Source organism: Eutrigla gurnardus (genome assembly GCF_963514095.1).
Source record: "Eutrigla gurnardus genome assembly, chromosome: 9".
Classification (NCBI taxonomy): domain Eukaryota; kingdom Metazoa; phylum Chordata; class Actinopteri; order Perciformes; family Triglidae; genus Eutrigla; species Eutrigla gurnardus.
The window spans coordinates 3,741,280-3,757,027 of record NC_139923.1 but is presented as its reverse complement, the minus strand read 5'-3'; the positions used below and the strand labels follow the sequence as shown (position 1 = coordinate 3,757,027).

Sequence of the window (15,748 nt, the reverse complement as noted above, 5' to 3'; positions counted from 1 at the left end):
AATCCAAAAAACGGTATTATACTGTTCGATAAATTACAGTAGATGCGCTGTAAAATAACCACAACACCCACCGTTATTTTACGTTCATATGCTGTAATGTAAAACGGTAATATACTGTTAAAGTAAATAACAGTAGTTGCATTGTAAAAATAACAGTAAATTACTGGCGTCCCTGCTGCCAGTAATTTACTGTTATTTTACAGCGAAATTTGTTACAGTGCACATTACACCAATTCTTAAATCCTTACATTGGCTCCCTGTGTGTCAGAGGATTGATTACAAAATCCTCCTGCTCACATATAAATCACTACATGGTCTAGGACCGAAGTATATCACTGATATGCTCCCACTACATAAGACTTAGACCACTAAGATCTTCTGAGACCAATCTGTTAGTGATTCCCAGAGTAAACAACAATCACGGGAGAGCATCATTTAGTCACTATGCAACAAATGGCTGGAATAAACTTCCTGAAGATGTAAGACTTGCCCCAACTCTGACCACTTTTAAAACTAGACTGAAAACGTTTATGTTCACCATCTTTCTGCTAAATCTTTTAATGTCTGCACTGTTTTTAATTATTGTAAAAATGCTTTTATTCTCCTTGTCTTTCTTGCATTTTAATTGTGCCTTTGTTTTCTTTTAATTCTTCTATTTTTTCACTTTATTGTATGACATGTTATGATGCACTTTGAGTCTGCCTTGTGTATGAAATGTGCTATACACATAAAGTTGCCTTGCCTTGCCTTGCCTAAATGTAAATGTAATGTTTGGAACAATAGAGGAGCCTTTATACACAGCCTAAACCTGAGCTATTGTTATTGACCCTCATAAAACCATTCAAAGGTTGAGTAGGTTATTTGGAAAAAACACAAAAACTATGACTTTGAACACATTGCCAAAAAAAAAGTCCCACTGCCTTCGTTCAGACCTCTGTTCAAAGCCCCTCCCCAAGAACGCCTAAAGAGGGCTTGAGATCGGCAGAGTGCAATCAGGATAGGCATTAATAAGCAGGCAGGCTGCCCAAATCTCCGGCCCAGCTTTTTTGATTGGACGGGGTTTTTACAGTCCTGCCACGGCCACAGATGACATTTTTAAATGTTTTTTTTTTATGTCAGAGCATTTCATGTATTGATGACTATCGGTATGTTACAAGGTTTTCAAGGAATATAACATTAAGTGGTTCTGAATAGAATCACCTCCTCAACCTTTAATACAACCACTCTGTGACGTCACTGAAAAGAGGCAGCTCCTTGCTTTTTCCCAATTCGTTAAAAACAACCATTTGGTTTTCACCAAAGGGAGCAATAACCTTGCCGCCACGTCCCAGAGAGGTTGTACAGTATTATACTGTCATAAAGAATGTATATAGGAGGTCAAACAGAGTGTTTCATAGAAAGACTGAGACAAGCTTCTAATTCATGTTCTAGTAGTAATATGATATAAAAGTATGCACCAGACAAGCATTCTCTTTATTTAAGGTAGTTTTTCCTCAGGTATTGTGAGGATCCTGGAACAGAGGATGTTGTATGTTGTACAGATTATAAAGCCCTCTGAGGCAAAGTTGGGGTTTTGGGTGAGATAAATAAGATTTAATTTTATGTGAGAGACAATATTAAATCATGCCAGTAAGGGAAAAGGGGATGACGTGGTGGTTAAAGTGGTACAAGCCGTTATATTGACCCTAACTGCTTCACTTTCTCTGTAAAGTAAGAGACATTTTTTCAATGTGAGCATCATATTCAATCGAAGCATTTGGATGGTCAGGATTTACCAGTTGATCAATAGTCTTGAATATAAAACGTAGATAATGACCATTTTCTGGTGTGCGATTTGAGAAGAAGCATGATCTTACATCTTTCACCGTCATACTTCCGCCTTCCATTCCTCTTTTACAGCTACACATGCTGTCATTTATCCAAGATTGCAACCATTTATTTAGGGGAGCAACATTGTCCAAAAGTGGAAAGCATAGGCCTAAATAACTTGCCATGGAGATGGTAACTGCTTGGTTAGGACTCCTTGATAAACATATTGGGCCCTGGTTTCGTAGACCAGTCACCAATCAAATGAGCTCCTCTCCTCACCTTTAATGCTTTAGGGGAGGTTCAGTGCAAGTTTCGTCACTTGACAACCCAATGACAGAAGCAGCGCCGCCGCTACCACCACGCGCATCACGCGCTGTGCGTGCGTATAGTCATAATAACTATAATACCAATTATATCACTATAGAAATTGTAGGCACATTTTAGGCATTTGTCTATCACAAAACAGGGTCAGGGCGCACAGCAGTAGACATAATAGTGGAGAACCCGGTGATTGCACGAGCCGGCCAAGCCATTCATCATCATCATCATCACCGTCTTCATCATCTGCGCTCCACAGCTGCACCGGATTCCCCGTCCAACACCAGAACAGCGGGACACCGGGACCTCGCGGGCCGCTCAGACCAGCTCCAGTCCAGCCCCAACTCCGGTTCCAGCTCGCGGCAAAAGTTGCGCGTTTCTCCACGGACACAACAGGCTGCCGAGGCGCGAGACCAGGCACGAGCTGCTGTATTTTTTTTAAAGATTTTTTTTTGGCATAGACGCATTTTATTAGCAGTGGATAGATATGAAAAACAGGGGAGAGAGAGGGAGGTGTTTTGGTCCGAGAGGTCCAAGTTTCAGCTGTGTTAATTCAGTCAGGCTGAGTTTCCGTTACGCGTGCCATCCGCCTTTGATCTGACGTCAGATGTGACGGGACAATCTATATAGATATAAATTCACATGTTGATTCAATTAGTTGCATTAAATAGTGTTTGTTGTGATTATTTATTGCATTTAAATGTGCCTGGAACTGTGGAAACCTGCCTGTGAGGTCTCGGTGATGTGTACGCACTGCGCGCCGTCAGCCAAACTTCCACTCCGCCAGCTGTAATTCGCCTTATGTCAAGAGTAGACCAGGTTGGAGCTGGCGGGCTTTCGGCGTAGTCTCGGCGAGGCTTTTTGCCACGAAACTTCCGCTGCACCAAGCTGAATCTGTGACGCCTCCCCCTGCTGCGCCGCCACACCCATCTTGGCGCAGGCAATCCACCAAACTGCCAAACTGACCGTGCGCAAGGCTGCCTGGTCGAAACTTGCATTACGGCGGCTCCGCCACCCTGCGCCACGCCACGAAACTAGGGCCCATAGTGCGAAATGTGTGTGTGCTGGTAAAACTATGAGGAGTAGGTTAGAAAACCGGTGCTTTTTGCTGTTTCTTGTTGTCATGAGAACATATGCAGCAGTTGCTCGGTGATCCTCTCGTTTTCAGGCCTCTATGGCCTTTTCCCTGCAGTGATGTTGTTTTAAAGGGCTCACATTTTCCCACATGTTCACCTGAAATTAAAAGTGGTTTAAAGTATGAATAGTGAACATTGTGGGAATGAGAGCAAGTTGAAGATCATTTTTTTTTAAAGATTTTAAAGCTCCTGTCCACTCTCGTGCAGAACATTGCACCAGTACACACCATGTCAAAATATGAGAAAGACATCTTCACTAAGCCTTCAAAGAAAATCCAATATCTTAAAAAGGGGATTGTATGTTGAATAATTGTCTGAATGTATGAAAGATGAGGGACATTTTTCTATGTGAGAAAAATGTGAATGTATTAATGAGTAGACATAATCTGTGTTAAATCTGAACACTCGACAGACGTTGAAGGGGGACATTTAATTTGTTTTGATAGATCTGAATGAGAAAAGTTACTACGTTGAAAATGTTGTGTTGAGTTTGACGACAAGCATTCACACCAATAATGGTTGTACCCTTTGATTTCAAGCTTCTTCTTTTTTTGAGACCTTCTCCCCACCTGGTTCGAGCCAATTCGACATTTCTGCCATCTAATCCCACGTCCAGCATTCATGGAATGTTCAATTAAAACATCTGTTCTCCTACGCTGATAATCTACGTCGTCCAGTTTTGTACACAATAATAATTTCCTGCTTTGAATTCAGAAATCTTCTCAAAATAATGCCTTAGTATCTTAGAATAATAACTCTACACAAGATATTATTTTGAGATACTAAGTAAATATTTTGAGATACAAAGTAAATAATTTGTGATCCAAACTAAATATGTTGTGATACATAATTTTATTTTGAGAAAGGATCTGTATTATATTCTGATAGTGACAGAAATTGTCTTCCATACTTTTCACAAATAGACCATACTGTTGAGAACATTTGCATGAAATAAAGACGTTCTGAGACTTTGTGGTAATTATGAATGCAGAGCCTCCATTTATTCAACTCTGCAGTTAGAAAACAGTGTTGATCAAACGACTGTCTGAAAAATACTGAACTTTATTGATTTCTGAATAACAACAGCTCTACAGACATGGCTTGAAGAGTCACACTTTATTTACAAAAATATCAAGAACCAAACAGCTGGAGGTGAGGAAGCGTGTTTTCTTTCTAAGCCTAAAGGCTCCAGGTTGCATGTATCAGGACGTGGGTTGATAAGAACCAAGTCCACCTCAGCGTTAAGGGCTTCTTCTGAGCTACGACCTTCGCCGTAGCGTGCGTTGTTTCATCAGGCGTGTGTCCGAGACGATTGCAGTTTGGTTTCTGAGACGATCTACTTTCTGCGGCGGGCGGCGGCTCCCTTCTTGCTGCTGTAATACGACAAAACAAACAACGTATCAAATAATCTGGGGTGTTTTCAACAGTTTGTAAATCGGTCAGTGGCTGTGCAGGCTGCTTTTCAATTTCACTCAAATTCACACTTTACAAGATTTGTAGTATTCAAACATGACCAGGTATCAGGGTTTCTCACCCGGACAGGAACTTGGACAAGTCTCAAGTCGGACTTACCTGTTGGAGCGCTCACTCACACACCTGACCGGAGCTCTAACCAGGACAGTCACTCAACTTTTTAAGAGTTTGACTCCAAAATGACATTGAAACCAAATTCCCTGCTTAGTCTTTACATTAAATTACATTTTACTTATGTATGGAAGCTCAGAAGTGTCATCATTAAAAAAAATCAGATATTTTTGTCTTATTTCAAATCCAATTTGATCCATTATTGGGAGAAAAACATGTTGACAACAAATACACTGTAAGTCAATATTAAAATGGAAATGATGCGAGTTTCCTTGGACTTGAACTAAAGTACAGTTATTTTAAATGATGTGTTTAAAGCATTAAGGACATTTTGATCCTGACTCTGGGCTGCACGGTGGTGTAGTGGGTAGCACTCTCGCCTCACAGCAAGAGGGTCCTGGGTTCGATTCCCGGGTCAGCCCCGGGTTCCTTCTGTGTGGAGTTTGCATGTTCTCCCCGTGTAAGCGTGGGTTCTCTCCGGGTTCTCCGGCTTCCTCCCACAGTCCAAAGACATGCAGGATGGGGATAGGTTCATTGGTGACTCTAAATTGCCCGTAGGTGTGAATGTGAGCGTGAATGGTTGTCTGTCTCTACATATTGGCCCTGTGATAGACTGGCGTCCTGTCCAGGGTGTACCCTGCCTTCGCCCAATGACAGCTGGGATCGGCTCCAGCCCCCCCGTGACCCTGAATACAGGATAAGCGGTAGACGATGGATGGATGATCCTGACTCATATTTGGATGTAACCTTTTATAGTTAAAGTAAAATGATTTACAAAACTGCCTCTTAAAAAATATAGGTTGTGATTAACTTCACAGCTCCTGAGCTTTTTCATAGCAGATAGTATTTTGAAAAAAAAGTCTTCAGTTTTCTTTCATGTCCTCTCATGGCCAGCGTGGGGCGCTCTGGTTCTATGTAACTTTCCATCATGCCAACATGCAGCAAGCCTGAAGCCAGCAGGAAAACATTTCTGCTGCTCAGCTCTACTTACAATTTACTGAGCTCCTCCACTCTCTTACGCAGGGTTGTAACCTGGAGGGAATCACAAAGCATAATGTAGTACTAGTACACAGAGTAGACTCCAAAATGACAAACTACTACATTCACATATTAGTGATAAAAAACAATATAATGACCCATGCTATATTAAAGAAGCCATTCTACATAACTTCATTTTGCGATATTACTTGGATTTAAGAGTATTTCTACATTCACTTAAGTAAAGCATCTGTAAAAGTAAAAATACAATTTAACAATTTGTTAGATGTAAAAGTCCTGCATATACCTACATAATAGTATGTAAATATTGTTTTTTTAACCAAAATGTGCATCGAGTATGTGTGTGTTAAACTATTGATGCATTATTATTATTGGTGCATTAACATGAAAGTGGCATATAAATATTGTAGCCCACTGAGGTAGAGCTCTTTTTATATACTGTCCAGGTACTTAATTTACTTTCTAACAGTACATTTATATTTCACAAAGCACATCACAAGTTCACACCCGGGGGTTCGCTCCGCTGGATAGTTTGATATTAAGTACCATACTCATACTAATAAAAATGCAAATACAATAAAAATGTGGTGTGAATACAAAGACGCATTTGGACACCCAGCTCTATATACATTGTTATATACTCTACATTAACAAAAAGGCCTTTAATTGTTCTTCATAAAAATGTAATCTGATTTATTTTGCATGATTACTTTTGTGCTTAAATAATAAGCCAATTCAACCTATATGACTCACAATCTCCCCATAATGTTGTGCTTTAATAAAAAACATCTAAATGATTAATTTAAATACCCAATCCCGGAAGTCAAATCAAAATTACTCTCAGAAAAAAGTTAAGCTGTCTTTTCAAAATAACACACAGTAAAAATACAGTACATGTCAAATGAAAAAAAATGTGAAATGTCAAAACTTACATTTAAATGTATTATTTGCAGGTTAAATTCATATTGAACAATTGTAGATATTATAGCAGTACATTATGGTGTGAAGACGCCCGGGGCTCACCTCATACTTCTGCCTCTTCAGTCTCTCCATGTGGTCGAACTTCTCAGACTCCAGCTGGGTCATCCATTCATGCAATTCATTGATCTTATCTCTGCAGGACACACAAGAACATGCTCACGTTAGAGTTTCCTTTCACCCTGACGAGATTGAAAACATGAATGGTGAGAAGAGTGTTTGTCGTACTTCAGCTTGTCTTCGTTCAGATGGTCGATGTTGAGTTGCTTGCGCCTGGCGGCCAGGATCTTCTTCTTCTTCTCTCTCTCAGTCTCTTTCTTTCCTCCTCTCTTCTGGTCAGCCTGTTCGGTGGGGTTTACAGACACAGTGGAGGAAGAATTCACATCTCTATCTCTTATTGGTGCATAAAGATAACAGCACAATAATATAAGACATCATTTATACAGAGGAAATGTGAAATCTGTCGAGGCATTGCCTTTTGCGGTTAATGCTTGCAGAATAGATCGCATTTTTTTTAAATCACTTTCAAAACAGTTTTTTCCAATAAAAATAAAAGTTGTCTTTTTTTAACTTGTTAATTTGCCTGCTTTTATTTAAAATGTTTTAATCTTGGTTCAAACACGTAAAGTTCTTTGTAACTTTGTTTTGAAAAGCGTTTTCCAAATAAAATTGTTATTATTATTATCATCACATTTATTTGGTTCTAATAGACACTACTAGTACACAGAGTAGACTCCAAAATGACAAACTACTACATTCACATATTAGTGATAAAAACAATATAATGACCCATGCTATATTAAAGAAGCCATTCTACAAAGCTTCATTTTGCGATATTACTTGGATTTAAGAGTATTTCTACATTCACTTAAGTAAAGCATCTGTAAAAGTAAAAATACAATTTAACAATTTGTTAGATGTAAAAGTCCTGCATATACCTACATAATAGTATGTAAATATTGTTTTTTAACCAAAATGTGCATCGAGTATGTGTGTGTTAAACTATTGATGCATTATTATTATTGGTGCATTAACATGAAAGTGGCATATAAATATTGTAGCCCACTGAGGTAGAGCTCTTTTTATATACTGTCCAGGTACTTAATTTACTTTCTAACAGTACATTTATATTTCATAGACTCATTAGAGGTTTTTAATATCATAATCTGAAAAATATGTAATCTGTCAGATAAATGTAGTGCAGTAAAAAGTACAATATGAAGTGGAATCGAAATATAAAGTAGCACTAAATGGAAGTACTCAAGTACATTAGAATTGTAGTACTTGAGTCCATTTACTCAAGATACAGATATTACTCTAGTATACAGTATGACTGTGTGTACTCACTTTCTGCAGGTGGCTGCTGTAGTTGGAGCCCATGCTGGACAGAGCTGACTTCTTCTTCGCCTCTTCATCAGCCTTCTTCTTGGCATCAACCTCCTCCCTCCTCTGCCTCTCTTCCTGGTTCACACAAAAACCAGTCCGAGTGAGACCTCCGAGTCTGATCCGCCACTCACTCACTCACTCACTCACTCACTCACTCACTCACTCACTCACTCACTCACTCACTCACTCACTCACTCACTCACTCACTCACTCACTCACTCACTCACTCACTCACTCAATGTCACTCATAGTAAAACAGGAAACTTTAACTGGGCCAAGTCAGATGGAATACATTGGAAAGTAAAATAAAGAAAGTAGCAATTGTCATGAAATCATATTCTAAAACTACAGTTTTGTATTTAGAAACGTGAGAATAAATAGAATGGAGAAATTATTTTTACAGATCAAAATATTTAAAAAATCATCACTGCAAACTGAATCTTAAACATAACCTGTCGTGATTTTAAACATTTCTGTTTTGCTGTGGAGGATGACACATTCCTCACACCTTAGAGAATAAATATGTGCTGTTGTTGGTTAAAGAGGAGTACAGATGAAACCCACCTCACGCCTCGCCTGGCGCTCCTTGTCCTTCTCAGCGCGGACCCTCTGCTGCTCGGCCCTTTCAGCACGACGCTTCTCCTGCAGCACAGCAGCAAACACGTCGTTAGAGGAGACACAGGAAGCTCTCACTATGGTCGTGTGAATGATTTGGTATTGACCATTGAACATTAAGATACGCTATCACTTTACATAATCAGATTCTAAGCATGCAGCTTTAATGTGTCTAAAAGTTAACATGACAGTAACTCTTGTTCAACAGAAGAGGTGGAAGGAGACCATGTCTGTTGCTTTTAACTTGTTACTGGACTTCTTCACTGGTTCACAAGACTCACAATCCTCTCCTTGAGGCCAATCAGCTCCTCCTCCTCCTTCTTCCTGCACTCAAAGTGAGCATCGATCAGGCCTTGCAGCTCGATCAGATCCTTGTTCTGACGTTTCTTCTGGATGTCCTGTCGGTCAGAAGTACAGAAAAACATCCTCAGATGAACAGAAACACTCAACACGGACAGAAATCCTCCATGGCGTCACTTCTGGTCCACTTACATCAAAGTCCACTTTCTCACCATCGGGAATCTTTGGAGCGCTGGGCCTGCAGGAGAGAGAGAGTTTGACTTTAAGTGCTCTGACTTTAATGTTGTTTTAATGCTTTTCCTTTTGAGCCGAATGTCTCAGATGGAAATGATATGAAGTCAACATTACACAAGAAGGACACTTACTTGAACTTTGGCTTCTCCTCTGCAGGTTAGGAAATGAAGAGGGGACAAGTACATGTCATGGGGTTAGAAACAAAGCCGATTATTTCACTTCTCTCAGGCATTACACTGATTAAACTGCATGGTTTTGGCTCTATGTGACATTAAGTCATCAGCCTCAGTGTTGAAGTTAGGGTTAGAACAACAGGTAAACTCTGTCAGAGCAAACGCATGAAAACTTCATATACATATTAAAAAACAACAACAGTTTTTAACATCATGAAGTTTCGGGGATATCAGAGAACCATCTTGCTGTGAGTCGGTTACGGTAACGCAGGGGGAAAAAACATTTTCTCATGAAGCCTGTTTTTAAAAAAATCCCTTAACCAACAATATGTGTCATGTTTTTATTTGGCTTGACCCCAAAAACATTTTACACAAGCAAGGCAAAGTCATGTCCCCCATTTCTTCCTTGTCTTTTGACCCAGATTCTGGCGGCTCCATGCCATGCAGATGATGAGTGGCGTAGCGAGAGTGTAACGGTGGGGGTTGCTGCGCAGTAAAGCACGTGTTAGCGTCTCATATTCTTTCACCCTTTTTCTCCACTAGTAGCTTTAATTTAACATCAAGTTTAGTAGCCTATGCCATTAAAATTGTTGTCGTCGTTCAGAATTTGGATTTCAAATTGCCTCTCGGGCAGCGCTCCTGGACTTTGACAGACAGATACAAATTTTTGGACAGACATTTTGTGAACAGGTGTTCCCCGAGTACAGACTTCAGACCTGGACACTGTGGTCCTTCCAAAACCAGAAAGACAGATTTCAGATACGTCAAAAATAATTTTTCCAGATCAACATACCTTCCTCTTCAACGGCCTCTGCATGCAGCAAGCATCCAAAACAAAGAGCAGAATAGACATGAGTGTTAGCAAGCGCTCTGAGAGCAGCAAACTGTACATCCAATCAGTTAAACATAGTGAATGTACAAAACTATGGCAGATAGTTAATGGGATGTGGCTTCAGGATGTTTAAATTGCTGTAAATTATCATATAATAGCTGAATATTACCAAGTTCTTTATAAAGGCGGGATAAAAACACTGAGGCTATCTGTACAACGGTCACGCAATAACACTTGAGTCTTTCATAGGAGCTTAAAAAAAAGGAAATGACTCAGAAACATGCGGAGACGAAGATATTACAAAATATACGTATAAGGTAGGCCTAATCCTGTAATATAGGCTGTTTCATATGAAGGTCTCGCTGCAATTTGAGTTGAATAAAAGTCAGTATTTGAGAATTTACATTGTCTGTTTTTTTTTGTTGAAACCGCAGTTTCACCTTCAAACAGCTCAACAAAATAGGATTCCTTTAATATTCATCACTGAATCCACATTCCATTTCAGAAATGTCAAAGTTAAGTTGGAAAGTTGGGGTGGACATAAATGATGCAATCTTAACTTCATAAACATGATAGGAAATTACAAGTGTCTTTGGGTTTGGCATCAAATCCAACACATGGTTCCTTTTTTGAATGCTTATTCTTGTTTGTTTTTTTTAACACCAACTTTCCGACCAGGATGTGAGCATAGTATCCATCTTAAAAAAGCAGTAGTATTTAATATTATGTTAATCTGCACCATGAATTAAAAAGCAAATATGAAGCATTTGCCAAATACAAGTATGTAATATCCATCCCTCAGTAGGCTTAGACTGATAAAAGAGACCAATATTTGTCTCATTAAGAATTCAAGGACTCAAATTTTTCCCTGTGTTTGCATTAAATATCTGTGCCCGCTATGAACACCAACACAATAGAGTATGCTAGGCTAGCTAGAATGCTAGCTAAGTAGCAAGCACTCTCTGTTTGTATTTGCAGGTACATCTCAATATCATGTGCAATATTACTTTGATATCTCATTAATAACCTATTATTCCTTTTTCATCATCATTGGCAACATTGTAATAATTCTATTTTAGTTTACTTATTCTATTTATCTTAGTTTTATAGTTACTGTATTAGGCACTGGTGTTAGTATTACTTCTTATACACTATATTTTTACTCTTGTTTTAAGACTTTATATGTAATTTGTTTCTGTCACATAATGATGCAATGCTAATGTTTTTACAAGGGAAATTTTTATTTTTTAGGAACTGTGAATATATAGCCTAATCCCCAACAAAAATACATAAACTCTGTCTGTGGTATATCTGCTGTATGCTAATGTGTTGGTGTGAACACAATGGACACAATTTACTCAATTTTCAAGTCTTGACTGACCAGAAAATTTGGATGCCGATTTACTTAAGTAAAAACATGTTCATTAATGAACGAAGGAAAGGATTCATTTTTACGTTTTGAGAACAGAAGCTAACGGAACAAAAGCTTATAGAATAAAGGCTATCATAGCTGAAGCTAACGGAACAGGAGCTAACGGAACAAAAGCTAACGGGAACATGGACCAGGACTTTGGCTCTCTACAGCCTCAGTGCAAAAAGTCACACGGTAACAGTAAAAATGGTTCTGGTACAGTCATCTCAACATATTTATAGAACACATCACAAATTGATTTTGAGCGCCGTCGTGACTTTGACTTTGAAGAGAGGTGAAAGGAAGGTAGCATTAGCATTAGCAGACATGGTGAACATGTATGCAGATCAGGATTAGTGGGGTCTGTCTGGCTGGCTGCAGCCGTTGGAGCGCACCTGTCGCCTGGGAAAGGATAATAGAGTAACCCCTTCCCCCCTCCATACCACATACCTTCATACTCAGGCTCAGGCTCTGGTTCCTGTTCTGGCTCTGGCTCTGGTTCTGGTTCTGGTTCTACCACTGGTTCTGGTTCTGGCTCTGGCTCTGGCTCTGCCTCTGGGGCTGCCTCAGGGGCCACCTCTACTTCCTCTACTACTTCTTCTTGTACAGCTACACAACATGCAGCGAGTCACCAGGGGAGAGGAAGGGCGTTGAGAGGGTTAATGGAAGCAGGAAAGGTAACAGGTAAAGAGGTGGAGGTGGTCGGGGGTGAGTAGATGAAAATGGGGGGTGGGGGGTTGAGGAGGTTCATTGTGTGGCAGTTTGGGGGAACTGCCACTGGATGCCGCTAAAGCATGTGAGACAGCAAGCAGTTACAGGAGGGAAAAGGTCAGTCATTGATGGATGAAATGTGATTGATTCCCACGTTGCAACTCGGTGTAGTTGAAGCCAAAAGAGACTATCCTGATGTATTTCTGTATCCTTTTATATAATTTACCTCATATGGCGTTAGTGTTAACCAGCATGCCACAAAATTAAGAGTGAAAAACACGCTTTTCCAAAATGACTGACAAATTAGTATCATTAACATCATTTGCAGTCTTACCATCGTATTCTTCACGTCCGTCCGAGAAAGAAAGGAGCAGAAGAACATTATGAAAAGATCCCGTTTGTACCCATTTTTTGACAGAATACAAATTCAAAATGTGGGTACACTGGGGATCCATGCTAAGCAGACAGAACGCAGTCCTCCTGGGCTGATCAGAGCTCACAGACGGGACCTAAACTTCACAAATATCCTCAAATCTGAAAGGCTGGTCAGTTTAGGAGGAATGCACTGTTACAGATATGCATGCAGAGCTGCAGGACTTGTTGCCAACAGGTCAGTGCAGGATTTATGTTTATTTCGATTTTGATCATATTCACACTGTCCTGATGCCAGCATTGGTGCCTGTAACCATGCAACAGCGGGAGGATGATATCTGAGCAGAGTTGCTTCAAAGAAAGGGCATTATTATACACAACTTGAATCTGGAGGGAGTCAAGCCAAACCTGTAAACATACGGATTCATCCAGTGCAAAATAACTCTCTACAGGGGATGGAAATTCAGTTAGGGAAGACTCAGAAAATTGGGCTTTAGCATGGAACTCCAGGCTGTACCTGGACCTAATTTTGGGGGGATTTCTATTCTTTTAAACAGGGGGAAATGTTGCTACTTACCCTCGACCTGATCTCTGCAAGACAGAAGGGAAAAACAATTCTGATTTAGACATACATTGTCAAAATATTCATGCTATATACATTTTGACAAAACAATCTTAATTCAAGATCCGTTCAGTGGCTTTTGCCAGAAGTGCAAAGGGATGCAGTTATCTCCCCAATGAACAAAAAGCTCGGACCTCGAGTTGAGTTGTCAAACCACACACCAGAAGGTTCAAATGTGTGAATGTAAATGTGAATGGACTTACACTTCCTCAGTGTCAGACATGGTGACAGTGGACTTTGCAACCTGGAGGCCAAAGGAGAGAGAGGAAGTCAAAGTGTTTCTGCAAGGAGCGACTGACCAGCCTGCTGTATTTATAGCTTGGTATTAAGTTGCACATATCTGCTGCCGACCACACCCTGCAGCATACCCCCCCCCCGCCCACTATAAAAACGGAGATTAATTTCCGAAAAGTTTTACTCCTCATTGTATGAAATGTTTTACGAGCATCTATTAAACATAATAAACATTTAAACATTTTATGTATCCAAAATCGGTGTATAATTAAAACTTCAGGCTGAAATTCAAGCCTCAGTCCTGCCTCTCTGATGATAAGTGAGAAGGGAGCCAAACTTAGATTTATGTCATGTTTTCAACTGCTGAGAGGGGAGATTCATGTAAAAAAAAAAGGGGGGGGTTGTGGTAGAGGCCACTCTTTCCCATCACTCTGCATCCATTCAGCATCAATGGTGTTCTGGCGAATCTCACATCTGATCTCAGTTACAATTCGACATGAAAAACTCTGCAATGATAAACACACATGACCTGAATTTCTTCATAATTTAATCTATCAGTCGGATTAGTTGCCCATTAGCTTCATTAGCGTGAGGCCACCATGGCTGTGTCCCGACACTACAACTATTTCCGACCGACAGCTGCGCAGGTCCCAGATCCAGTTTCAGGAGACCCGATGCTGAAGATTGGGTTCCTTCCCCTGTACCACTACACATAATTTCATCTCCTTATCTGGCTGTTTCACATGGCTCCTTCAATCATCTTCCCGAGGCATGCTGCTGACTGAAGACACTTTGCTCAGGAATTAAAATAAACCCGGCCTTGAAGGTTAAAGGGCTAATGCTAAAGGCTTCCTCGTATTTGCTCTTTGAATCTCGTAAATTCCAAACTCAAATGTGTGTTTACATCATGATGTAATATTGGTTGTCTGGCTCCTGTACAAGATGTTAAAGTGTTTATCCTGAAGCTATGTGCGCTATAATGTAAACACATGCCACGCCCAATTTACAGCTTTGCCACCAACAATATTAAAGGTTTAAGCCGAGAAAACCCGCAATCCAAAACAAAGTGACAGCAATGTCCCCGTCTTAAAATGTCAGAAATGACAACACCATTCATTGCCGTCCTGTTGCATAACTCATTAGTATCATTAGTATCTTCTGTCTCCTGAAGCGGAAAGCTGCTTCAAAGGCTTTAAGCCATCTGTAAATCCTTCAGGTATGAACCTCCGCTGGCTCACTGGACTTGGACCAGACCGGCACGGAAACAACAACAACAAAGTCCTTTAAGATGACAGCAGATGATGTCCTGTGAGAAGGTCAGAACTTGTAAACCAATCACCGTTTCATGTTTAAACATTAGCTGAAGGTTTTACATGGTTCCAAAAAAACACAAAGAATCAAATTTCTCATTTTGGAGCTACAGAGGTGTCAAAAACCAAACTGCTTATCAGCTTCTCAGCTGCAATCAAACACCAACACAAACTGGATTTCAACGCAAAACCATCTCACTCTCTGGGCTTCAACAGGAGGCCTGTTCCTGCCTCACCCCTGACCTCAGACCTCTACTAGATGTGGCAGTGATTATAACACGTGGACAAAGTTTGGGTGATGTTTTTGGGGGGACAGAGCACTCAAGCTTCCTCTCCACTACCACTCACACACTCACACTCTCTCCCCTCTTTCTTACCTCAGAAAAGCTGAAAGAAGTGAGCTTCCCGCTGGCCGAGACAGACTGTAAGGTTCTGCAAACTTACCGCGCTGATTATGTCCTTCTGTTATAGTGACACACGATCCGCTCGGCCTCCCCATTGGCCAAGGAGTCGGCCTGGAGGCGAGGCCCAGGCTTGCGGTGGTGCAGGGTCCCTCACTTCGGTGACCCCCCCTCCCACTGCTGGCACTCAATAAGGAGATGGAAGGGTCGAATGCTAAGGTGGGAGGCTCAAGTTTGGAGACGGGGGCAGCCAAGACACCCCCAGGGTTGCTATTCTGGGGCAGCTGCATTTTAGGCAAGTAAATTTCATCTGGGACCGGAGG

General features: G+C 40.6%; 1 protein-coding gene across 3 annotated transcripts; it reads right to left on the bottom strand.

Moving 5' to 3' along the window:
* Positions 1-4,360: 4,360 nt before the first annotated feature.
* On the bottom strand, positions 4,361-15,495 carry tnnt3a (troponin T type 3a (skeletal, fast)). Of its 3 annotated transcripts, XM_084017468.1 has the most exons (14): positions 15,402-15,495; positions 13,684-13,724; positions 13,436-13,449; positions 12,226-12,384; positions 10,326-10,343; positions 9,491-9,509; positions 9,318-9,363; positions 9,107-9,223; positions 8,775-8,852; positions 8,172-8,285; positions 7,053-7,165; positions 6,870-6,960; positions 5,839-5,879; positions 4,361-4,636 (listed from the first exon to the last, which is right to left on the bottom strand). In XM_084017468.1, the coding sequence occupies exons 2-14, from the start codon at positions 13,701-13,703 to the stop codon at positions 4,600-4,602; spliced, it is 867 nt and encodes a 288-aa protein (XP_083873594.1). In that variant the 5' UTR covers positions 13,704-13,724; positions 15,402-15,495; the 3' UTR covers positions 4,361-4,599. The 3 variants fall into 3 exon arrangements, with proteins under 3 accessions (XP_083873594.1, XP_083873595.1, XP_083873596.1); XM_084017469.1 differs by lacking the exon at positions 10,326-10,343; XM_084017470.1 differs by lacking the exons at positions 10,326-10,343; positions 12,226-12,384 and having other exon boundaries at positions 15,402-15,480.
* Between the last annotated feature and the right edge of the window lie 253 nt (positions 15,496-15,748).